General features: G+C 38.3%; 1 protein-coding gene across 1 annotated transcript in view; it reads left to right on the top strand.

The window, feature by feature from the left end:
- DNAH3 (dynein axonemal heavy chain 3) overlaps positions 1 to 10,668 on the top strand; it is a 2,217,123-nt gene extending 2,206,455 nt beyond the window's left edge. The window contains exon 61 of the mRNA XM_044089509.1: positions 9,990 to 10,668. Coding sequence (XP_043945444.1) covers positions 9,990 to 10,343 — 354 coding nt within the window. The 3' untranslated portion in view covers positions 10,344 to 10,668. The remainder of the gene's footprint in view (positions 1 to 9,989) is intronic.
- Positions 10,669 to 25,524: the final 14,856 nt, after the last annotated feature.

Raw genomic sequence — 25,524 nt, 5'->3', positions numbered from 1 at the left:
GAGAACTTTTCAGTTGCTGAAAACTCCCCAATCACAGAAGGCCTCTTCACAGCAAGACATCATATACAATTTTATCAGTAAAATAGTCAAGATAAAATAGCAAAGTATTTTTATAGTTAATAATAATGTCAGCATTAAGATGAAAACATAGCTCAGGCTGTATTGAACATAAAAATCTAATTCTGAGCATAATGTCTATAGTCAATAATTTGATGCAATAAACATTCAAGTAGTGGGGCCACTTCTCTCCCTGAACTGTGTTGTCAATACCATGACTACAGTGATCTCACTGTGGTCCCTGAACTATACAAATACTAGCTGGGCCCTTGATTCCACTGATGATGGGGCTACCTGAGGTCATTTGTTCCTACAGTCTCAACTGATCTTGTGGAGGCTCCCTAAATTCTGAAGCCAGGCTATGGTTCCATTGTCTGTTGTGCCTCTAATTTAATTAGTATTCATCACACTTAAGTTGCCCCTGTGGCATAGAGGGATAAAACCTTAACTACAGCCCAGCCATCCCAGGTTCAGTTAGTGGCTTGGGTGACTGGCAGATCAGCAGAAAGGGATAAGTGAGCCCATCCTGGAGAAAGTGTGGTCATTGGTGATACTCCCTAAGGGGAAGTCAGGTCTAAAGAAGGGAGGTGTCCTTAGATGGGACCAATGAGCATGGAAGGGAAGGAAAGTGGGTAGGGCATATAACACAGCAAAAAATACTCCCTGGACAAAAGCACAGGGATGAGCCTCCAGGACACTCTTAAAATCCACAACCACCACAACCATCCCCAGCAACACTGAAGTAAGGCTAGGGGGTAAAAAGATGTCTTGTGATTTGATGTGGATGTGGGGCACTGGGGGCTGGGTTTTTAATAATGAGGTCCACGGCAAGAAAAAAAAATATCACTCTTGTTCCCTCAGAAACTCCTGGACACTGAGAAGGAGAGGAATAACAGGAAAGAGACCATGAGAGATTGATGATTATAGGGAGAGTGGGAACCAAAACACACTGAAAAATGTATTTGATGTGAAAATTGAATCAGCTATATTAGGTGCTCCTTTGCTACCAGGCAAAAGAAATTATTTTTGTTTTTATTTTACATCTGGCAGATATTATTACGGGTCCACTTCTGAATCTTGAAATAATGAAATACCAAATTTCAGTATCTCGAGACCAGAACTAAAGTCCACAAACACGAAAAACCAAAACACTGATGATCAAAATATTGAAAACAACAAAATAAAAAAAAATACCCAACCCTCCCTGACATAAAAACACAAAAACAAAAAACCCACATACCATTTGACATTTAAGTGGGGGCAAGCCCCCCTGCGCCCCGACCCCTGCTACTTATATATACTAACTCTGAATTTGCACTAACACAAAGACAGCAACACACCTACTTCTACATGCCCTACACTCCCATTACACACACACTTAACACCCACGAAAAACACACACTACACATGTAAAACAATCACCACTCTCAAAACCTATACACGCACACATACTCACCTACCTACTCTAATCTACTCCTACAACTTCCAACAACATTTAAAAAAAACACATTCCTATCCAAAATACTGACATACTACAAACTTACCTGGATCTCCAAACATAACTGCACATCAACTGCCATCCTCAGCTTCCAGAAACCACTACACCTTAAAGTGACAGAACACTAAAAAAAACAGCAGAATACCTACTGCACATTTGGCAACCTCAGATTCGACAAAGTGCAATCTCAAACAATTGCAGTTTCAGTATTCTGATCTCAAGATACTGAAATTCGGTATTTCAGTATTTTTAGATTCAGAAGTGGATCAGTTATTACAGTCTGGATATATGTGTGTTGAGTAGTGATCTTAGTCTATATGCTACACAAGAACTAGACTCAGTACAAACTCAACTTTGGAGAAAATGATCTCTCTCTCTGTATGGCTCTTAAAAGCATGCATGGGACTTGCTTCTGTTTCCTCTGATGCTCTAAGTAACTTAGGTCTTACTAAAACATAGCACCAAATGCCTTTGTAAAGTTTCTCGCTTGCAGACTTCAAGATGCCTTTGGTGTCATAATCCAATTTGTTGACATTATTTCACAATCCAGTGTTGTCTATATTCATCCATTCAGACGTATGGGTTGTCAGATCCAACCTCAGCACTGCTTTTGAAGCATCTGACTACTCTTCTACACATAATTCCCAAGGTTCTCCTCAGAAGCCCAGATCTCGTTTGCTGCTCGAATACAGACATGCACAGAGCTGTCTTCAGCAGACAGTTATGTTTTCCTTATTCTTGCTGCTTCTCCTCTCCTACCATGTGAGTTTTTCTCTCACTTTATTTCTTTGTTAGTGTTAGCAAATGTTTAGATAGTTACTGATAGGATTAGGATTTTTACAGTAGGTTACTTAGTTGCTCCCTAAAAGGTGCCCCTAGCAAACAAACATGCATCAGAAGCACCTAGACTCTTCCCCAGAGTCTTTTGCAGAAGATACTGACTTAGAGGAAGGGGAGGGTTCCCCATGCTCCCTCTCTGAAGATGTCACACTTGGTGATATTTAAGAATTAATGAAATGGGGGGGTTAGTCATCAAAGATCCTTCACTGGATGAGTAAATATTCTTGGAGACCTCTGGTTCTGGACCAGTATCAACCAGGGTGGTATCTTCCTTTGACCCACTTATCAATCTTGTACCTCAATGGATGTGGAAGGACCCTGATGTGGTGGAGCCCATTCCTAAGAAAGCTGATTAGATATTGTCTGTAATAAAAGACAGGAAGCACTAGAGTAAGGGTCCACCAGTAGAGGTTATGGTGGTAGCAGCAGCCACCAAGAAAGAGCTATCAGAAGAATGCTTGTCTGTTCATCCTTCTAACAGAGCATCTATGGCATGAGCGACTTTTGCCCTTAGATTGCTGAACTATCTAGCCCATTTAACAAGATTCTAGAGAAACTTGACTAAAGAGATCACCAAGTTATTCTCAGGAGTGGTGCCTTTGTATCTTCAGAAAACAGTGGACACCCAGCTTTCCACCCTTCAATCCTCCTGTAATGTGGCCTTGTGTCTGCTCTCTAATGCAGGTGATGGTACAGCCAGAGAAGCAAGCAACATTACTATACATCACCATGCCTTGATGCTACTTTGTGACTTTGCTGAAGACTTTAAGTCATCCTTTATTAATGTCCCTTATGATGGTTTCAACTTGTCTGGACCAGAAGTCAAGGATACATTCACGAGGAGCCAACATGATGGCAAGACTCTCTCAGCAGTGAAAGTACACATCTCCATCCCACAAGGAACCTTCTCTATGAACCAGAGATCACAGAAGATGTTCTACAAATCACAGAATATATTCCATGTCACCCAAGGTGACAGAATTTCATGTAGCAGAGGGGGAGGCAATTTTAATGGACAATGCCCAAGAGGTAGAGACAGACCACATAATCAAGGTTTGTGTGTTCCATTTTTGGAGAAAGCTTTTCAGCCCTACTGAACAGTTGCCCAAATGCTGCACTCTGGAGGCAGTTGGGGAGCATCTTTCTCTGCACCCTCAGGTCTGGTACACAATAACATCAGATTTGTGGGTGCTAAGAATAATATCAAGAGGCTATTCAACTCCCTTTTCCATCCCATCCCAGAAAAGGAAGAAAGTCCTTGATGTTCCATGCAATCAGTGGGACTAAGCAGCCACAGAAATTTCAAAGCTGGTAGAAGAAAGAATAATTCAACTGGTCCCCATGACCAATTAGAATCTGGAGTCTATTCCAGGTTCTTTTAGTACCAAAAAACACTGGGGACCTCAGACCCATTTTGGATTTCAGTCACTTAAACTTGTAAGAAAGACAGAATTCTGGATGGTCACAGTTCAGTCCATTTTACATCTTTTGAGGAAAGATGATTGGATGTGCTCTATAGATCTCCAGGATACCTACTACCACATCAAAATAGTGAAGCAATCCTGGAGATTTCCCAACTTCTGGCTAGGAGCTAATCACTTCTAATTCAGAATGCTGCCATTAGGTCTCACCACAGCCCGGAGGGTGTTCACTGAGATCATGGCAGTGGTAGCTGTGCACTGGGTCTAGTTCACTTTGTCAAACAACCTATTCATTGAAGCCTTAATCCATCGAACATTAATTTAAGCAAAATTTTTCCAGGGGGTAAAAAAAATATTGGCCAACCACAAGAGCGTCAGAAAATTTAAAACCCACCCAGGTGGGAGACTGCATCCCCACACCCCCCTAACTAAATATACCAATTCTGAGATCACTTTTCAGTGAGGAAAAGGACAAATTCCCGATGATGGCCAAGCGTTTTTCCCCCCTGGGAAAAATTTTGCTTAAATGACCGTTTAATACATTAAGGCTTCAACGAATAGGGTTTGACAAAATGGTGTTCGACAAATAGATTTTGACAAAGTGAAGTAAACCTGCTGTGCACCTGCACCTACTGGGGTGTCATCGCTTCCCATCCCTTGATGACTGGACTCACAACGTCTACTGAGCATCCTTCTCTTGCACCAAGACTAAGTACTCTAGCTGCTTGTGAATTTAGGAATATCCATAAATCTTTCAAAATGTCAACCAACTCCAACAGAGAGTACAGAATTCATAGGATACCACCTAGACCCCAACTTCAAATAGACATCTTTCCCAAGTCCAGAGTTCTGTCACTTTGTCTTACAGCTCTTCAAGTTCTAAATCACCCAACACTACCAGCGAGGTTAATCCTATGATTTTTTAGGTCTCATGGTGTCTCCATTTCTAATGATTCCATTAGGCAGATATTACTTGAGGGTACTACAATGGACCATAGCAGTACAGAGGCCTGGATCTATTCACCCTCTGCATTCAAAAATTTGTATTACACAGGTCTGCAAAAACACATTGCTTAGTGGATAACATCCCTGTCTGTGCCCGAGGGTAATCCTTTCCAGAGGAATTCACCAATCACAAATGACCATGGACACATCCATTCTTGGGTGGGGAGGCATTGTGAAGGGAAGATGGTCCAAGGTACATGGTTGACAACAGAGGCCAACCTTCACATCAGTGTCTTGAAGCTGAGAGCAGTCCTCCTTGCACTGCAGGCATTTCATGACCTCCTCCACAAGGGTGCAGTATACATACAGGCAGACAACATGAATGTGGTATGGTACATCCTCCTGATCTTATCCTCCATGTTGAGAGGCCATGAGGGTCTTGCAATGGGTGATGTCATCACATTTCTGATAACAACACATATCCCGGGGTCCTCCAATATACTTGTGGACAAATTGAGCAAGACAGTGTTGATGCCTCAAGAGTGGTCCCTCAGTCCTACAATGACACAATCTATTTTCAGTCGCTGGGTTCAACCTTTCTGTGATCTCTTTGCCTCCTATCTAAACAACAACTGCAGCAGGTACTTTGCAGTGATCCCTCCCACAAGGACAGTGACCGAGGGATGCTTTGGTCCACAACTGATTGTGGGTCTCCTGTATTTCTTTCCCCTTTACCCCTTATCCTGATCCTCATTGCCCTTTATTTGGCCTCAACAGACATGGTCCCCTACCTATGACCTCTACTAGTACGGCCTTCATGGATGTTGGATCATTATCCAGATCTAATAACTCACCCATCCAGACTGCTTTCTCTGGACCTGAAGTCCATGAACTTAACTGCATGGTTCCTCCAATTTTAACCATAGCCAAAGATGCCAGGCTTTCCCTTGTAGTATCAACATTCTTTCTGCTTCATGGAAACTGTCAACTAGGAAAATTTATCACAGTAAATGAAGGAGGTTCTTGATTTATGCCTACTCCAAAGGTTTGGATCCTTTTTCAGCACCATTTCCTTCCATACTTGAATTTTTATCTGATTTCTTTGACAAAGATTCCAGTTTTGCCACAATCAAGGTACAGTTTGCTGCAATTTCCAGTTTTCACATTGGATGTAAAAACCTGTCGATGGCCTCTCTAAAATTTCAAAAGCTTTCCTCAAAGGCACTTTTCTGCTGAGATCTCCCATTATGGAGCCGACACCCCCATGGGACATCACCATTATGCTACAAACTCTAACCCAAGCTCCTTTTGATTTCACTACCAATGCAGACTGATGTGGAAAACAATTTTCTTAGTCGTAGTAATGTCTGCCAGGTGAATTTCAGAACTAAAATCCATCTCCTCAAAGTCCTCTTATCTAGTGTTCCACAAAGACAGATTTTCCCTTAGAATCAATGCATCCTTTATTCAAAGAGTGGCATCTGAAATTAATTTAAATCAATCAAGTAATACATTTACCTGTCTTCTTTCCAAGGTATTCAAACAAAGGAGAATACTTACTACACACTTTGGATGTTCACAGACAACTCAGATTCTATTTTCACATGACAAAAGATTTCAGAAAAGATCAACATTTGTTCATTTCCTTTTCCAAACCAAAGTTGGGATAGGCAGTTTTTAAAGTTACCGTATTCAGATGGCTTTCAGATTGCCTTTCCTTTGTATATAATAAAAATAATTTACCTTTACCAGATAAACCAAAAGTATATTCATCCAGAGGAGTCTCTACTTCTACAGTCTTTAACAGAGGATTATCCAATGAAAACATTTATGCTGCAGCCACATGAGCTTTGTGTCTCACTATAAGCTGAATACTCAATCCAGATCATGCACCTCCCTTGCTACCACCATACTCAGGAATGTCCTTCCTTGATACCACCCAGATTGACAGCTTAGGATTCTGTCCATATGTTTGAACAGATGAAAATAGACAACATTGGATATGACAATTATGCACTTACCATAATGTTAGATACATGTTGTACGATATTCATCCACTTCAAACTCCCTCCCACCTAACCCATACCAAATTATCACCTATCAAAATGACTTTGGGGATATTACTCCCTGTCTGTGAACAAGCACATGGGACTATATCCACTATTCCTCAACAATTTGGGATTATCTAATTTAAAATTTTCTTTCTGGGGAGGGGTCCCTTTAGGCAATATTTTCTCATATATTGCAGAATAAGGGGGCAAACTCAATCTGGGCTTCTGAGGTAGAACCTAGGGAATTATGAGTAGGAGAGGAGTCAATGCTCTGGACTCAATAAAGCCTCAAAGAGGGCGTAAGGATCCCATTGGATCAGACAACTCTTCATTTGAAGCAGATGAAAATAAGACAACAGAATTCCAGTTCTTGGAGGGTTCTTGCCCCACCACAAAAGCTTTTAAGTACTATGCTAAGCAAACAGTAATTCCCAAAAGGGTGTGTGTTATTGTGTAAATAACTACTGCCCAGGGGTGTTCTGAAGCCCAATGCCATTCACTGTTTACTTTCCAATAACCACTTTATTCTGTTTAAGGATGCAGGAAGTAGGAGCCTTTTTAAGAAGGCAGTGGGCAAAAGCCATGCGTGCTAACAGCATGCATTTGAAATGCTGGGAGAAATGGGAAAAATGATAATGCTGACGCAGGGAGGATATTCCAGACAGAAGGTAACCGAGCACTAAATTGGAAAACCAAGACATGTTATAAATCGTATTATAGTAACTTTCTAATTTTATAAGAGCAATATTTAAAATATGTCCCTGTTTTTAAGCCTTTGTTTTCCCATTATTTTAGGCTTTATCCAAATTTCTTGAGCTAAGACGTATGCATACCTTTTAGAGTAGCATCCATTGCTCGCTCACTCTCTCTCACACACACACACACACACACACACACACACACACACACACACACACACACACTTCCACTTTCATGCAGACAGAAACAAACACACAAGTTTTCTATTTGTTATTATGTTTGTTTTAATTTTACACTCGCTAAACAGCAAAAGCACTGCTTAGCGAACATAAAATAATGGCTCAATGTCTCTCTTACTTTTATACACATATACATTCACTGTCACAGAAATAAACATGCAGAGTTTTCTGTTTTTTAGTTTTACACTTGTTAAACAGCAAAAGTGCTGCTTAGTGAGTATAAAATAATCGCAGACTTTAGCTTCCTTACAGCCAAGTTGCACAGCAGCTTAATATGCTGCCGTGAAGTGGCAGCTCATTTTTCAGTGGGCATTACCAGTACATTAACATCCTGCTGGAGAATGTTTGTTCTCCTTTCAGAGTGGCTATGTACAGGTTGCCCATTCTTTCATGGTATATAAGCCACCCTTAATGACATGCAGTGGTGCCAGTCTGTGAGTCTTAAAGGACACAGCTGTCAAAAGACTGCCCAGCCAAACATCAGCTTTGAACTCAGTACAGCAAACATTCTGTTTAAACACTGTGCCGTTTGCCCCATACTGTGCACAGCCACTGTTCTACAACTCCTGACCCTTTCAGACAGTACTCAAAATCCTTCCCAACTTGCACATCAGAGAAATCACAGTCATCAGCAACTCCTGTAACCATCCCAGTAGAGCTATGAGCCTCCACAACTCCCTTAACCAGAATGGCAGTAATCAGAATTCTTCCCAGCAGTCTCATCTAGCCTGGCAGTGATCAAAGTCTTCTATACCTTTAAAACCATTGTAACAGTGATCAATATCCACACCCATTCCAGCAGGGTTCAGAGTCCCCCACAGCTTCCACATGCATCCCAGTAGAAACTGAGTCCTTCGCAACTCCCCCCACACACATCCCAGCATATTCTAGTAGTTTTCCACAACTCCCACACCTGTTCAAGCAGAAGTCAGTCTTTCATGACTCCCACACCCTTCCTAGCAGAACTGAGTCCCCTACAACTCTCACAAGCAAAATGGCAGAGTCCTTTCCAAATTCTCCACCCATATTGGCAGCAATCAGAGCACTCCATAATTTCTGTATTCATCCTGGCAGTGATCAGAGACTGCCCATCTTACATACCCAAACTTGCAGTTCTCAGAGAACTTCCACACCCAACATGGCAGCATCTGTAAATCCCCAGCTTCCACCCAGTCTGGCAGTGACCCAGACATATATATATGTGTGTGTGTGTGTGTGTGTGTGTGTGTGTGTGTGTGTGTGTGTGTGTGTGTGTGTGTGTGTGTGTGTGTAATTCTAAATAGTCGTAAATTCTACCTCAGTGTCACTGTCAAAAAAAAAAAAATGAATCTCAACTTTCAATTTCTTTCATGATTTGCTCTTGCTTTAAAAGCTTTCTACAAAGTAAAATGATACACTGATTGACCCCAATTACATGCTCATCTGCTTTTAACCTGAACTGTGGGATGAAACGGATTTTTGGCATGGAAAGGCAAACAGTTATGGCCTAATTTTTATCATAATGTGAACTGGAGCTAAGCTAACATGATGTATGACTACAATTCTATTTGTCAAAAAATAGGTTAAAAAACTGCTTTGTCAAATAGAACTGTGCCAAAAGGTTCAGCAGAAACCAGATTTAGCAAACAGAAAATTCATTGTAGAGTCTTTGAACTGAATCTCAACTCACCTTATCAGTACACTGTGAAAGTGCCATTACCACTTAAATGGTATTGTGGAACTATTTTTGCAAACAGCATGTTTTGAACAACATGGTGCTGATGACATGTTCAACAAACTATATGACTACTGGATATTCATATAATAATAAATGAATAAAAACTATAGATCCATAAGAAAAATAAATTGATGTAACTATTATTCACTTTGTCTGTGGTTGAAATACCTTATGAAATATCAGCCATGTCAGTTACTGAACAGGTTAGATACAACTATTAGATGGTTTAGTGGCACGCTCATCATTAAAAGGGACTACATAATATATAAATTTGCAAAGCACACTGTGTGCATTGTATGTGTAAAGTACAAGCTCAAACAAGACTATATAAAAGATCATATATGATTAAAAGCAGTTAAATGCAAGATAAAATAATTAGCAACCGCTACAGTGATGAATTATTGCATTCTGCATGAATATTTAAGGTTGAAACTAGGGATGGTTTCTTGAACTGTACATTGCATACATTGTTACTACACATTATTGGAAATGTAAATTAACAAAGTGTCTGCATTTATTAAGGTTTTAGATCAAGAAGGTGACATGGAGCAAAAACCAGCAGATGGAGCATATGTGAAAGGCCTTTTCTTAGAAGGTGCCCGTTGGGACAGGCAACAAATGGTTATTGGAGAATCCTTACCAAAAATACTGTACGATTCCTTGCCAATTATATGGCTGAAACCTGGAGAAAGTTCAACATTTTTGCACCAGCGTGTTTACTTCTGCCCAGTATACAAGACAAGTGCAAGAAGAGGCACTCTGTCCACCACTGGGCATTCTACCAATTACGTTCTCTCAATAGAATTGCCATCGGACAAGCCAGAAAAGCACTGGATAAACCGGGGTGTTGCAGCCCTGTGTCAACTGGATGACTGAGCTCATGCATGAATCTGGCAAAGCGTTATAGCATGAACAAAATAGATTAGCCATTACTTGAACCAGGACAACACATATCTTTTATTAAATCCCTTGAGATTTTTGCGTGATCTATTGTTTTGCATTGCATCTTCTGTCAGTACTTTTCAGTCTGTCATTCTAGCTTCACAGTAAGGGAATTGGCAATTCAAAGACTTCTGTATGGCATTTAAATCAATAAATTTAAGACCCAAAGTAAATAAATTCATATAGAGGAATGAATGCTATTAGTATGTTCTCTTTTACTGCTACAAAACCAAATGAAATAAAAGTATTGTTTTTGAGAGTGGTGCACTTGGAAATTTATTTTTGTATGCAATATATTATTTTTCCTTATCTGTATAGCTATAGCAATAACAAATTGCAATAAAACTTCCACTGTGTGCACTGGACATACTGATGCCGTATTCAAGACTGATTAACAATCTCAACACCCATTGCATACTCTGGCTCCCTATGGTCTTCAATCTAATAAAGCAGGTGGTATTTCTGAATGCAAACACACATACATATTCCTGGAAAAATAGAAACCACTGTTCTACAACTCCTGACCCTTTCAGACAGTACTCAAAATCCTTCCCAACTTGCACATCAGAGAAATCACAGTCATCAGCAACTCCTGTAACCATCCCAGTAGAGCTATGAGCCTCCACAACTCCCTTAACCAGAATGGCAGTAATCAGAATTCTTCCCAGCAGTCTCATCTAGCCTGGCAGTGATCAAAGTCTTCTATACTTTTAAAACCATTGTAACAGTGATCAATATCCACACCCATTCCAGCAGGGTTCAGAGTCCCCCACAGCTTCCACATGCATCCCAGTAGAAACTGAGTCCTTCGCAACTCCCCCCACACACATCCCAGCAGATTCTAGTAGTTTTCCACAACTCCCACACCTGTTCAAGCAGAAGTCAGTCTTTCATGACTCCCACACCCATCCTAGCAGAACTGAGTCCCCTACAACTCTCACAAGCAAAATGGCAGAGTCCTTTCCAAATTCTCCACCCATATTGGCAGCAATCAGAGCACTCCATAATTTCTATATTCATCCTGACAGTGATCAGAGACTGCCCATCTTACATACCCAAACTTGCAGTTCTCAGAGAACTTCCACACCCAACATGGCAGCATCTGTAAATCCCCAGCTTCCACCCAGTCTGGCAGTGACCCAGACCCTCCAACTTTCACCTCACCTGACAGTGAACAGAGACTCTTCCAAACCTCATACCCAACTTGACATTGATCAGAGCCCCCTCCTCAAGGCACTGTGCTCTTAGGTAATGGAAGGATGAAATGTAAACTTCTGCCAAGCATGACTAAAGTCATTGCCTCTGCATACATCCCATCTACCCAGCACTGTCAACTATAATCACCTGTCTTCGTAACTGGCTATAATCAACCTCTGTCCTCCAACTACCTGTTACAGTAGTAACTATTTTCTCAGTTTGTCAGTTATCATCTAGTACGCCAACTAATGTAATGGAGATTGACATTTCCCCCAAAACTGCATCTTAAACACCCATCAAGAAAGACAGTAAAAGATATATTACAGCCTACATAAGATATATCAGAATTCTGTGGGACACCGCCAAACCCTTCCTCTATTCCATATTCCTCATTGTCTGCCCATTAGCTTCTGAATGGAGCAACACTAATGTTATGCTCCAGCCGTCTGCCAATGTACAATGCACATACTAATGAGATACACAGTGATTCATTTGTCAATAATCTCACCCCAGCACCTGTGTTTTCAGCAGCCAAGTGAGCATGCATGGTCAGCTATGCCCTGCAATGCAGATTTTTTTGCCAGACAGTTACCTCCAATAGCCTGCTTTAACCTGCTTCTCCAGACTGTTAGCAATGTGGACAACCATAAGCCAAGCCTTCCGGATTTTTAACAATCTAACTTCCTGAATCTTCGCCACAAAGTTGTTTCATTAGTGATCTGTCATGTGTATAATATATACATATATATATATATATATATATATATATATATATATATATATATATATATATATGTGTGTGTGTGTGTAATTCTAAATAGTCGTAAATTCTACCTCAGTGTCACTGTCAAAAAAAAAAAAATGAATCTCAACTTTCAATTTCTTTCATGATTTGCTCTTGCTTTAAAAGCTTTCTACAAAGTAAAATGATACACTGATTGACCCCAATTACATGCTCATCTGCTTTTAACCTGAACTGTGGGATGAAACGGATTTTTGGCATGGAAAGGCAAACAGTTATGGCCTAATTTTTATCATAATGTGAACTGGAGCTAAGCTAACATGATGTATGACTACAATTCTATTTGTCAAAAAATAGGTTAAAAAACTGCTTTGTCAAATAGAACTGTGCCAAAAAGTTCAGCAGAAACCAGATTTAGCAAACAGAAAATTCATTGTAGAGTCTTTGAACTGAATCTCAACTCACCTTATCAGTACACTCTGAAAGTGCCATTACCACTTAAATGGTATTGTGGAACTATTTTTGCAAACAGCATGTTTTGAACAACATGGTGTTGATGACATGTTCAACAAACTATATGACTACTGGATATTCATATAATAATAAATGAATAAAAACTATAGATCCATAAGAAAAATAAATTGATGTAACTATTATTCACTTTGTCTGTGGTTGAAATACCTTATGAAATTTCAGCCATGTCAGTTACTTAACAGGTTAGATGCAACTATTAGATGGTTTAGTGGCACGCTCATCATTAAAAGGGACTACATAATATATAAATTTGCAAAGCACACTGTGTGCATTGTATGTGTAAAGTACAAGCTCAAACAAGACTATATAAAAGATCATATATGATTAAAAGCAGTTAAATGCAAGATAAAATAATTAGCAACCGCTACAGTGATGAATTATTGCATTCTGCATGAATATTTAAGGTTGAAACTAGGGATGGTTTCTTGAACTGTACATTGCATACATTGTTACTACACATTATTGGAAATGTAAATTAACAAAGTGTCTGCATTTATTAAGGTTTTAGATCAAGAAGGTGACATGGAGCAAAAACCAGCAGATGGAGCATATGTGAAAGGCCTTTTCTTAGAAGGTGCCCGTTGGGACAGGCAACAAATGGTTATTGGAGAATCCTTACCAAAAATACTGTACGATTCCTTGCCAATTATATGGCTGAAACCTGGAGAAAGTTCAACATTTTTGCACCAGCGTGTTTACTTCTGCCCAGTATACAAGACAAGTGCAAGAAGAGGCACTCTGTCCACCACTGGGCATTCTACCAATTACGTTCTCTCAATAGAATTGCCATCAGACAAGCCAGAAAAGCACTGGATAAACCGGGGTGTTGCAGCCCTGTGTCAACTGGATGACTGAGCTCATGCATGAATCTGGCAAAGCGTTATAGCATGAACAAAATAGATTAGCCATTACTTGAACCAGGACAACACATATCTTTTATTAAATCCCTTGAGATTTTTGATCTATTGTTTTGCATTGCATCTTCTGTCAGTACTTTTCAGTCTGTCATTCTAGCTTCACAGTAAGGGAATTGGAAATTCAAAGACTTCTGTATGGCATTTAAATCAATAAATTTAAGACCCAAAGTAAATAAATTCATATAGAGGAATGAATGCTATTAGTATGTTCTCTTTTACTGCTACAAAACCAAATGAAATAAAAGTATTGTTTTTGAGAGTGGTGCACTTGGAAATTTATTTTTGTATGCAATATATTATTTTTCCTTATCTGTATAGCTATAGCAATAACAAATTGCAATAAACTTCCACTGTGTGCACTGGACATACTGATGCCGTATTCAAGACTGATTAACAATCTCAACACCCATTGCATACTCTGGCTCCCTATGGTCTTCAATCTAATAAAGCAGGTGGTATTTCTGAATGCAAACACACATACATATTCCTGGAAAAATAGAAAGTAATTCACAAAAAGTATAATGATACACCAAAAAAGTCAAAGTTCCGTGTAGACAGACCGAAGTTACTTTAATCACAAATATAAAAACAATTCCAACAGAATAAGCGCTTTCGTCTGCCCAATGCAGACTTCATCAGAATACTGAATGTAGGGTGCCTCTGATTTTTATACATTTTTTTATGAAAAGTTTAATTGGTAAATGAACAGCTAATTGAACCTATGAATTAGGTAGCAATTACACAATTTAAACAATTTCATATGAATTTAAAGACACACACTATAAATAAATAAGTTGTATACCATATAGATAGTTTAGTTTTAAAATAACAAGTAAAATACCCTTTGAAATACATCTTAAAGTGCATATGTGCCTAAACAATTAATATTTTGTTTGATTTAAAATGATGTTTGTGAATTAAAATAAAACAATTTATATTATGAACCTGAGGTGAATGTATTTATATATAAACCTATAATGAATGTAAACTGTTGAAGAACCATTGAAACTATACATGTTAAAAAATACAAGTCTGGTTCAGTAAAAAGAATGCATAGAAAAAAGCAAACTTCTGATTAAGTACAAATAATATATACATAAACTGTTTATATCTAAAAAATGCTGTTGGTTAAAAAACATGCTATTACATTGATGTGGTTAAAAAATTTTTTTGTTAAAAAGTATTTTTATACCAGTACTTGTATGAACATTCAACATAAATATATGATATATAATATTTCTTTATATATATAAATTAATTTATAAAAATATAAATGAACTGTTTAGTATGTTATATACAAATACAAAACAGCCAGCAAGGCAACAATTCTTATTAATATTTGATGTGTTGGTCATGGTAAACACATAGTCCACACCTGGGTATATAAATATAACCATATTGGTGTTATATTTGCAAATTTTTTTATTTTTATTTTTATTTTTTTTTTTTTTATAAAAATCTTTTTGTGAATCTTGTGTTGATTAAACCTAATATATCAAGCTGTAGGGATGAATATTTAAACTCTAGATGCTTTGTCTATTAAAATGGCTTTAATATTAGTATATTCGTTGAGCCCCGGAGGAATATTTGATTTTAGCCTCAATTGCCATTTAATTTCCTTCTGAAGTAAAATATTCTTAACATCACCTCCCCTGGGGTTAGTTTTAATAAGTTCCAAGATTCCGAACTTAAAATCTATGAAACCCACACAATTAATAGAATGTTTATACAGTGCGCTAGTCTCCTTTCTCTTTTTAATATCATTCATATGTTCATAGATTCTCTCTCTGAAGGTCCTCTCGGTCTTACCCACATAAAAGGAGGGGCATTTAGTACAAATGGCCAAATATACTAACATCTTACTACGACAGTTACCTTTGCAAAAGGCAATTTTGCTTTTTAAGCCATTTTCAAGTTTTATTTCCTCAGTTTGATTAATGTATGGACATTGTCTACACCTACCACATTTGGTGGAACCTTTCTTTTTGTCAAATTTTATATTTCCAGTTTCAAAAAGTCTTTTAAAATTTGTAGCAGTCTTGTAAATGAATGAGGGTTTATTTCCAACTGTCTCATAAATCTCTTTATTGGTCTTAAAAATAGACCAATTATTTTCAATAATATTAGTGAAACAGTCTGAAAAACCATTATATTCTACCATACAAGCACCCGTATAATCCATAACATTGTTAAACTTATTCTCTTTCAGTATAAACTTCTTGCCTAATAGTGGTATGAATTTAGTACCCCATCCATAGTATACTTCTTCCAAAATCTCACCAACAAGTTGCCTAGGATATCCCCTTTCCAAAAATTTTTCCATTAAAAAAGAAAATTCATACTGTAAATCTTGGTGTTCTGAGGTCATCCTCGCTATTCTAACTGCCTGTCCCTTAATAATGCTTTTCTTTTGATGAAAGGGATGTTGGCTGTTGAAATGTAGATAGCTGTTACACCATGTATTTTTTCGAAAGATGTTAGATTTGAAACCAGTAATATTTTTACTTAGGGTAATATCCAAATAATTTATACTGTTGTGATCTATTTCATGGGTAAAAGACAAAAAGGGGGTAGTTTGATTTATATATACCATGAATTCACTTAGGTCATCTGCAGTATCATCCTCCCATAATAGAAAAATATCATCCAAAAATCTGAGATATATTTTTATGTTTTTCATATATGGGCTAGCAAAGATGTATTCCTCTTCCCATTCGAGAAGAACCAAATTTGCATATATGGGGGCACAGGCTGCCCCCATGGCCACCCCGGTAATCTGTTTATAGTATTCCCCTTGGAATGTAATAAAGTTGTTGTCAAGGACTATTTCAGTCAATTCTAATACTAATTTCTTGTTGTCCAAGGACGACTTGAAATGTTTATGTACACAGTTCTCAAAATATTCAAAACCCGTGGTTCTGGGTATGCAGGTAAAAAGATCTTTAACATCTATGGTCACAAATTTGACTGTCTCTGACCATAAATTGTCCGTAATTTTGCCCAAGAAATCCCAAGAGTCTTGCACCAAATGTGTTTGGGTCCTAACAATTTCTTTCAATTGGTGGTCAATAAAAACTGCTAAGGGGTGGGTTTTAGACTTTTTTGCAGAAACAATGGGGTGCAAGGGAGGTTTTCGAATATTTTTGTGTATCTTTTGGAATTCCAAAGATTTGAGGTATATAAGGGTATGTTTGTTTCAAAAAATTGTAGGTTTCTTTCCCAATTCTATTTTCTATAAAATATTCCTCCAACCAACTGTCTATTCTTCTGTAGGCTATTTGGACCTCGTTGTAGGACAAAGTGGTGTAGGTATTTTTATCCATAAGTAAATCAGTTAAGGCATTGTTGTAAGTTTCCTGATAATAAATTACCACTCCACCACCTTTATCCGGTTGCATGAACCTGAAATTTGTCTCTTTCCTTAATTTTTCAAGTAATGTTAACTCTTTTTCAGAAAGTAATGTCTTTCGGCTTTTCCTGGTTAGGGGTCGCCACAGTGGAACTCTGGTCCACTAATGACTAGCAGTGGATTTTTACAGTGCCGAGTTGCCAGCCCGACACCCAACCTTCCAAAAGGCACACCCATTCACGCACGCACCTACCTGCATGTCTTTATATGTCACTCGACCACAAGGAGGACATGCAGACTCCACACAGAAGGTGCTCAGGCAGAGAATTGAACAGGAGAACCTCTTGCTGTGAGACGACAACGCTTACTGAAATTAATATGTCAGCTAGCTACCCTCCTGTAATTCAGACCCATACAAACGTGTTGTACATTGTAAACAGGACCTGTATTATATTGCTGCCTTTACAGCCAAGAGGTGAGTTACTTTCATTACTCTTTACAAGGTGCTGCTGTCCCTCCGAAGCTTAGTCTGGAAATACAGGAGTCTTTCACAGATGTGTATGTCTGTGTGTGTGTGTATATGTATATATATATATATATATATATATATATATATATATATATATACAGTGGATATAAAAAGTGTACACACCCGTTAAAATGCCAATTTTTTGTGATACAAAAAAAAATAAGACCATAATAAATCATTTCAAAACTTTTCCCATCTTTAATATGACCTAACCTGTACAATTCAGTTGAAAAATTTGTTAGGGAAAAATATAAAAACTAAAAAATGTACAATAAGCTGGTTGAATAAGTGTGCACACCCTTAAACTAATACTTTGTTGAAGCACCAGTTGATTTAATTACAGCATTCAGTCTTCTTGGGAACACACCTGCCATCAATTAAAGAGACTCTGATTAACCCCAAATAAAGTTCAGCTGTTCTAGTAGGATTTTCCAGACATTTACTCAGTTGCCTGCTATGCTATGGTTCACAGAGAGCTTACAAAGCATCAAAGGGATCTCATTGTTGAAAGGTATCAGTCAGGAGAAAGGTACAAAAACATTTCCACAGCATTGGATATACCATGGAACATAGTGAAGACAGTCATCAAAAAGTGGAGAAAATATGGGACAACAGTGATGCTGCAAAGAACTGGACGTTCCTCCACAATTGATAAAAAGACCAGACGAAAACTGGTCAGGGAGGCTGCCAAGAGAACTACAGCAGCACTGAAGGAGCTGCAGGAATTTCTGGCAAGTACTGGTTGTATACTACATGTGACAACAATCTCCCATATTCTCCATATGTTTAGACTATGGGGTAGGGTTGCAAGACAGAAGCCTTTTCTTACAAAGAAAAACATCCAGGCCCGACTAAAATTTGCAAAACAATACATCGTCTCCCAAAAGCATGTGGGAAAATGTGTGGTCTGATGAGACCAAGGCTGAACTTTTTAGACACTATTCCATAAAGTACATTTGGCACAAAAACAACACTTCACATCATCAAAACACCAGCCCCACGGTGAAGCATGGTGATGGCAGTATCATGCTTTAGGGTTGCTTTTCTTCAGCTGGACCTGGGGCTTTAGTCAAGGTTGACATAATTATGAACAGGTCCAAATACCAGTCACTTTTGGCCCAAAATCCTCAGGCATCTGCTAGAAAGCTGAAGATGAAGAGGAATTTCACTTTTCAACTCACATCCAAATCAACAAAAGAATGGCTTTACCAGAAGAAAATTAAAGTTTTGGAATGGCCAACCAGAGCCCAGACCTAAATCCAATAGAAAATCGGTGGTGTGACCTGATGAGGGTTGTGCACAAGAGATGCCCTCACAATGTGACAGATTTGGAGCACTTTTACAAGAAAGAGTGGGCAAATATTGCCAAGTAAAGATGTGCTATGCTGATAGACTCCTACCCATGAAGGCTGAATGCTGTAATTAGATCAAAAGGTGCTTCAACAAAGTATTAGTTTAAGGGTATGCACACACAACAAAGTATGAGTTTAAGGATGTGCACTTATGCAACCAGCATATTGTACATTTTTATTTTTTATATTTTTCCTGTAACAGATTTGTTTTTCAATTGAATTGTACAGGTTATAGGTCACCTTAAAGGTGGGAAACATTTTGAAATGATTTATTGTGGTCTCATTTTTTTATATTACAAAAACTGGCATTTTAACAGGGGTGTGTACATTTTTTTATATCCACTGTATGTACAGCATTTGTTTTCATCTTCTTCATTTTGTACTTTAATGACTGATTTGATTAAATCAGAGATGTTGCACTTGAATTACATCATTTAGCTAGACAGGTAACACATCCTATGGTACTGAAAGAAAGCCAAGTGGTGGTGGTGTACAAAAATCACCCTACCATCTTTCAATAATGCTTAAGCTAACTGAAAAATTGCTTGTCCTAGTACCCATCCCTCTGTTGTCTCTATCAAATCCTCAGAGCAAGTTATAAAAATGGCTTCTTCTGACAATATGCCTAAGGATCCCAGACAAATGCTTTGACTTCAGAAGCAATACATCTTACAGCAGTGGTCACTATGCAACATTTGAGATTGTTGATACCAGTTATATGGGTGTTTTTTGTGAAGACATTGAAATAAATGCCAGTCTAGTAAAAGCAGCAGACTCACACAGCACCATGCACAGTAATGTGGCTGCATAATTCAATGCATAATGTGCTGAGGCACAAAACCACTTACATAATATGTGGCAATAAGAAACTCAGCCTTCCTGTGCTCTCATGCTGCCCTTGGAAATAAAACGTTTAACTGCATTTGGCCTAAGTGAGCAATACAATTAAATAAAAGTAACTAAGTTTTTGCATGACTCAGCCCCCTCCCACATATACAAAAGCATTAAACATGAAAACAAATCTCTTTGGACTGTTGCCAAGTGTTCATCTCTGCACTGCATGTTTGATATTCATGGAACTGGCACACAGATAGTTATATTAATGCAAAAATGTACATCTGTTGGAGTAGTGGAGTAGCTATGTTAAACTGCACAGATCATTGCCAATAGTATGAGATGCAGCTTTTGGGCCATTTTCAAAAAATTACATCATTATGTAATACTTCAGTAGAACTGCTATCTCATACCAAACTTGTGAGTGTCTTCAGTGATCAGAACACATACCATGCTACATTCTCATCAGTGCCAAATATGCACCGCTATTTAAATTATTAATTCTTAGTCTATGTAGAGGGTTTGTGCCTGGTGGCTGGAGAACAGCCACTGTGACTACCCTTTACAGATTCAGACAATTATAGGTCCATCAGCCTCACCAGACTTATATGTAAAGCCATGGGATGTACTACAGTAGAACTCACTTATGTGGACACGAGCACCTTAACTGATCTAAACCCCATTCAGTTTGGTTTTCTGAAAGACAGGTCTCATCTTCTGAACCTAATAAGCTTATTTGAAAATGCTACAGAGGCTGTGGGCAGTGGTCATTCAATGCACATAGCGTACCTTGACCTGAACAAAGCTTTTGACACTATACCCCATGCTTGAATAGTTAAAAAATAGATCCCAGTTTTTGAAAGTCACTGACATTCTCAATGAACTTTAAAACTGTATCTAGTGGGATACCACAGGTATCATTGCTGGGCCCTTTCCTTTTTGACATTTATTTTGCAGGATCCAGTCTCATATCCCAGATGTATGGATGACTAGACACTTATCTATATATTTAGCATCTTATTGATACTAAACAGCTGAAATTGTCTCAAGTTAAATGCAGAAAGTGCAGCATAGTAAGCATTTGGCAAAAAATATTCCTACCTTATATGTTATAAACAGTACTCTTCGTCAGGCAGACATGGTCATATGAGATCTGAGTACTTCTCTCTCATTCAATCATCATGTTTCAGTCCTAGTCAGGAAATACTTCGGTTTGACTCAGTTAATTTCCAAGGAAATATCTTCATGAAGTCATCCTTCTGCTGTACTCTTCCTTTATTAGACCCATCAGTGAATACAGTACCTCATTTAGTATGTATAAAATTAACATACTGCAGAAGTAGAAAAGCCTCAAAGATCCCTTACCAAGAAAATTAAAGGCCTTAAATCCTTCAGCTGTTCTCCTTACACTCAGCTGCCTACAGGCAGCTTCACAGATGAAATGGGTCTCGCTTTTTGAGTCATGAAGGATCCAGTCTTATTTGATCTCTTGTCTCTTTGCAAAACCAGTTACTCTAGAAACACCCACACTAGGAACCTAAATTTACACCAACAAATAAAGACTTACAAGACAGAGAAGTTTATAACTCAATATATTCTCAGCCTCTGGAATAAGTTACTAAGTACTGGTCAAATGAAGTACTACTTTGACTACCTATAAGGCTAGTCTTGATGATGTGATGGGTAGACACAAATTTACACCAAGACTGTCACATACAGCCTTGTTCAGTTTTGGAGGCTAGCACTATTCTGTGCTTGAAAAGAGGAGGACAGACTTAAGAGTGTCTGTTTAAATGTTTATAATGATAGACATCTTATGGTCCTCATGATCCCTTACCTAGTATTGTTCCTGTGTCAGTAAAATCTAATGTTTAGTCATCATATTGACTTCAACTTATCATAAAGTAATGAAAATATGGAATGCTCTACAAATCTAAATCATACCTAACAGAATATACTATGCTAACAGTATCTCAAACTCTGCTTTTTCCAAGCTTATTTGCTTCAACAATGCTAACAAAGATAAAAAAAATCAATTAACAGGTCAAAAGAGCATTGCAAAATAGTAAAATTTGGAGCAGCTTCATAGTTTCATAATACTTGTATTACTACAACTAAATCTGAAGGCTATATTAGAGCACAGAGCCCATTACATCTGTTGCTCTTGCTTAACCATGCTCAATTCAGCTACTCTGGCTTCACTCTGGGCTTTAACACATTAATGTGGTAGAATACTGAGCTGTGGCTTCACCCAGGGCTTTAACACATTAAAGTGGTAGATTGGAATGTGTTCTCCCCTCCTGTTTTACCCTGTAGTTCACCTTATTAGTTCTCTCAAAGACCCTTTATCAGCCTTACCATTTGGCTAAAAATTTATTTTGCCTGGTGGGGACTATGATTAAGACTTGGTCCTCTACTTGAAATTCTCAGTGGTGGACATTCCAGTTACATTCTGATAGACGGTTATTCTGAGCCTTTTCCATATGCTCCTTCACTGTAAATACTACCATTAACATTGTCTCCTGAATACTACCATAGTACTTGACTGCAGTTCTAAAGGAGGTTTCTCCTTTGTCCCACGGTTCCTTAAATGTGTCCAATACCCACCTAGCAGCTGTCTATATGACAGCTTGAAAGGAATAAAGCAGGGAATCTCCTTTTCTAAAAGTGTAAGACGGTAATAACTGGCCCCAGTTTTCCCATCAGTTTCTACTACCATCTTTAACATGGACTTTAAGGTTCTGTTAATCCTCTCCACTAGTCTGTCCATATATGGATGGTATACCAATGTGCTAAGTTAATTTACTTGGAAGGCCTGGGACAAGTGCCTTATAATTCTGGACATGAATGGAGTGCCTTGGCATGTTAACATTCTCTTGGGAATTCTTACTCTTTTAAAAGAGAAGAACCAGCTATGGCTTTTAGAGATAGTTTTCTGAAGGGAATAGAGTCAGTAACAATGGTCTGCAAAGCAAATTATTTAAACAGGTTCACCTTGAATCAGAAAAGAAAATATTCCTATCATAAACTTTGTATTTTGAATAACCCTTAGACTGATTGATGGGAATCTGTCATCCTGAAAAAAATGTTTTACACTCAAGCCATTTTCTTCTCATGGTGAAGTCAATGTCTTTATTTTGTGACACCCTGAAGTCACTGTTTTCTCTCCATTGATTTACAAGGGCAGTACTGTGAATTTATAAACTGTCTTAAGTTTCTGTGGAAAGTGATGCAGTATCTTGATGGGATTTCCTCTGCACTTTATTAGCTGAAAGCTGCTAAGCATTCTTCTTCATCAGATTGAAACATTTGGCTATAAAGAACTTCTAAAAGCTTGCTCTCAAAGACCAAGGGACTAAAAGAATAAAATGTTCATCATTTACGCTGCCTCATAGGCACATGGGTTCTTTGCCTGCACAAGCCCAAACAGCCAACTTTCCAGAGCTCTGAATCCCCTCCCGACTCCTTGTGATAGGGGATTGGCTAAGCACCTCTCATTAGAGGAAGTCTAACCTCTGTCAAAGAAAGTCATTTACTCAGTCTTTTACTGCCAACTGTAGGGCCCATATAGTTGAATCTCCTCAGCAGCCTGCATTGGTAAATTACAGCTTTTAGACTCAGATAAGATCCCTTTGGGAACTTCCTTCTGCTTTAACATTACATAAGTTTGACTTCTTTCTGTTTTTATATATATATGTGTATGTGTATTAACTGTTTTAGTATTTCTGCTATTTACTACTGCTGTTAATTCCTTTGGGAATTCTAATTACTATTGTGTTCTTGTGTGCTTAATACTGCTTTTATACAGTTGTGGGGCTTTTCTAAAGTGTTTTTTTTTTATTGTACTGGAAAACTGAAGTCCTGTGGTGTCAGCTGAACACTAGGGACTGCCTCATGCATGTAGAGCCACAGTTTAATCTTGCTTGTTGTTTCTATTTATCTGATTTCATTTTGAAATTCTGAAAAGAAAATATTGCATGTTTCACTTTTTTCTTCATTTTATGATATTTACTTCTAATTTAACAACTGCTATAGCAGTTTTTAATTTAAAATTGTGATCTTCCCACACATTACTTTATTTGCATTTTCTGTGGAGATTTTTTTCATGTCTAAAAAGGCAGTCTGAGTAAAAGGTTTAATGATGTTTCAAAATGTTTCTACTTAAAGGCATGTATTTGATTTTTGTTACTATTTGGACAAGTGAACTTTATTTGGTACTCTGACTAGGTGTGTTGTCAGTTAGTATACTGTGCAGGTTGTAGAACAATGCTTATCACAATTTAAACTCTTTCCATAATATTTTATGCAGTTTAGCTCTGTTCACTGAGTGTTTGTATTTCCTATTACTGTTGCCCTTAGCCCTTAATATTGTCAGTCTATTATTCTAGATGGCGTTTCTGGATACATATGTAGTTTAAGAAAGTCTGGAAGAGTAGAGAAGGAATGACATTATACGGTAAGAGAGATATCATACTAGTACAAGTAGTACAGTTGCTTAGCAAGTGAGAAACAAGCTGTTTTCTGCAAAAAAGAAAAAAACAAAAAAAAAAAATATTGTTTTCCCGCCTTACTGAACTAGAATAGTCCAGTCTTCAGAGTTTGCTGATCTCTGGGCTTTGGCTTGGTTCCTGTGCTATTCCATATCCTTATTTGGATAAAGGGAAGCTTCTTTGTTCACCAGTGGGAGTGGGGAGCACTGAGCAGCCTATTTGTCCCTAGAGCAGTGGTTCCAGCCAGAAACTTGTAGTCTATTGGCCGTTTTGGGTCAATTCCTAGCTCTTTTCAACCCCCTGCTGTAAAGCCCGCTTTAGCGGGCTTTTGCGTGATTTAGCTCGGAGTTGCCCATAGAGCACCATCGGGCAGCGCCGGTTAAACAAGGTTAAACTATTTCTGGCTCCGTAAAGTCTGCTTTTCAATTTTTCCCTTAGAACTTCTCTACTTGCAATCTAAACAGTCTATTCTCTATCTCAAAAGCTCAGCACTTGCTCCTAAAGCATTTTTATATAGGTAAAGCTCAGCACTTGCTCCTAAAGCATTTTTATATAGGTAAAGTACTTGTATACTAAACAAAGTACTACATTAGCCTAGAATCCCCTTGAGTACCCATTTCCCTATATGTCCCTTCTGACTCAGTTACACAGCAAACTTTTTCACTTTTCTAGCATGTCGAAGGGTCAGTTGCTAGCGTCCTCTCCTGTTCAGCTGGTAAATCTGGGCATCTTGAGGCAATGTTACAATTGCCTCATGTACACAGACAACCCACTCCTTCTCCCACAAAACACAAATATATGTGAGAGATGCAACTATATAGCCAAACTGGAGGTTGAGCTCTCTCAACTCAGGACTGGCAAGACCAGACAGGAGGAGAAGGAAACCACGCACACCACAAACCCAGTTTCACATAGAACTATCACAACTGCAAAACAAACACATAAACACACAAGGACATACTCGGAGGCACTGATCAAAAATCTACCAAAACTACAGAGGCCTCCAAAGCAGACACCCAAGCAACTGCCACCTCAAGACATAAGACATGCAACACATAGTTCTTAAAGTCAGTGTGCTAAACAGTCACAGCCCTTAAGGCCAAACACAATGCCAGACACACTTGTTAAAGGTGACTCCATAGTCAGACACACTGACGTCCCACTCACCAGA

Source organism: Protopterus annectens, chromosome 12.part0 (assembly GCF_019279795.1).
Source record: "Protopterus annectens isolate FY-2018-M chromosome 12.part0, PAN1.0, whole genome shotgun sequence".
Taxonomy (NCBI): domain Eukaryota; kingdom Metazoa; phylum Chordata; order Ceratodontiformes; family Protopteridae; genus Protopterus; species Protopterus annectens.
Note: the sequence above shows the minus strand (reverse complement) of the source record. Positions and strands in the feature narration are given on the sequence as shown.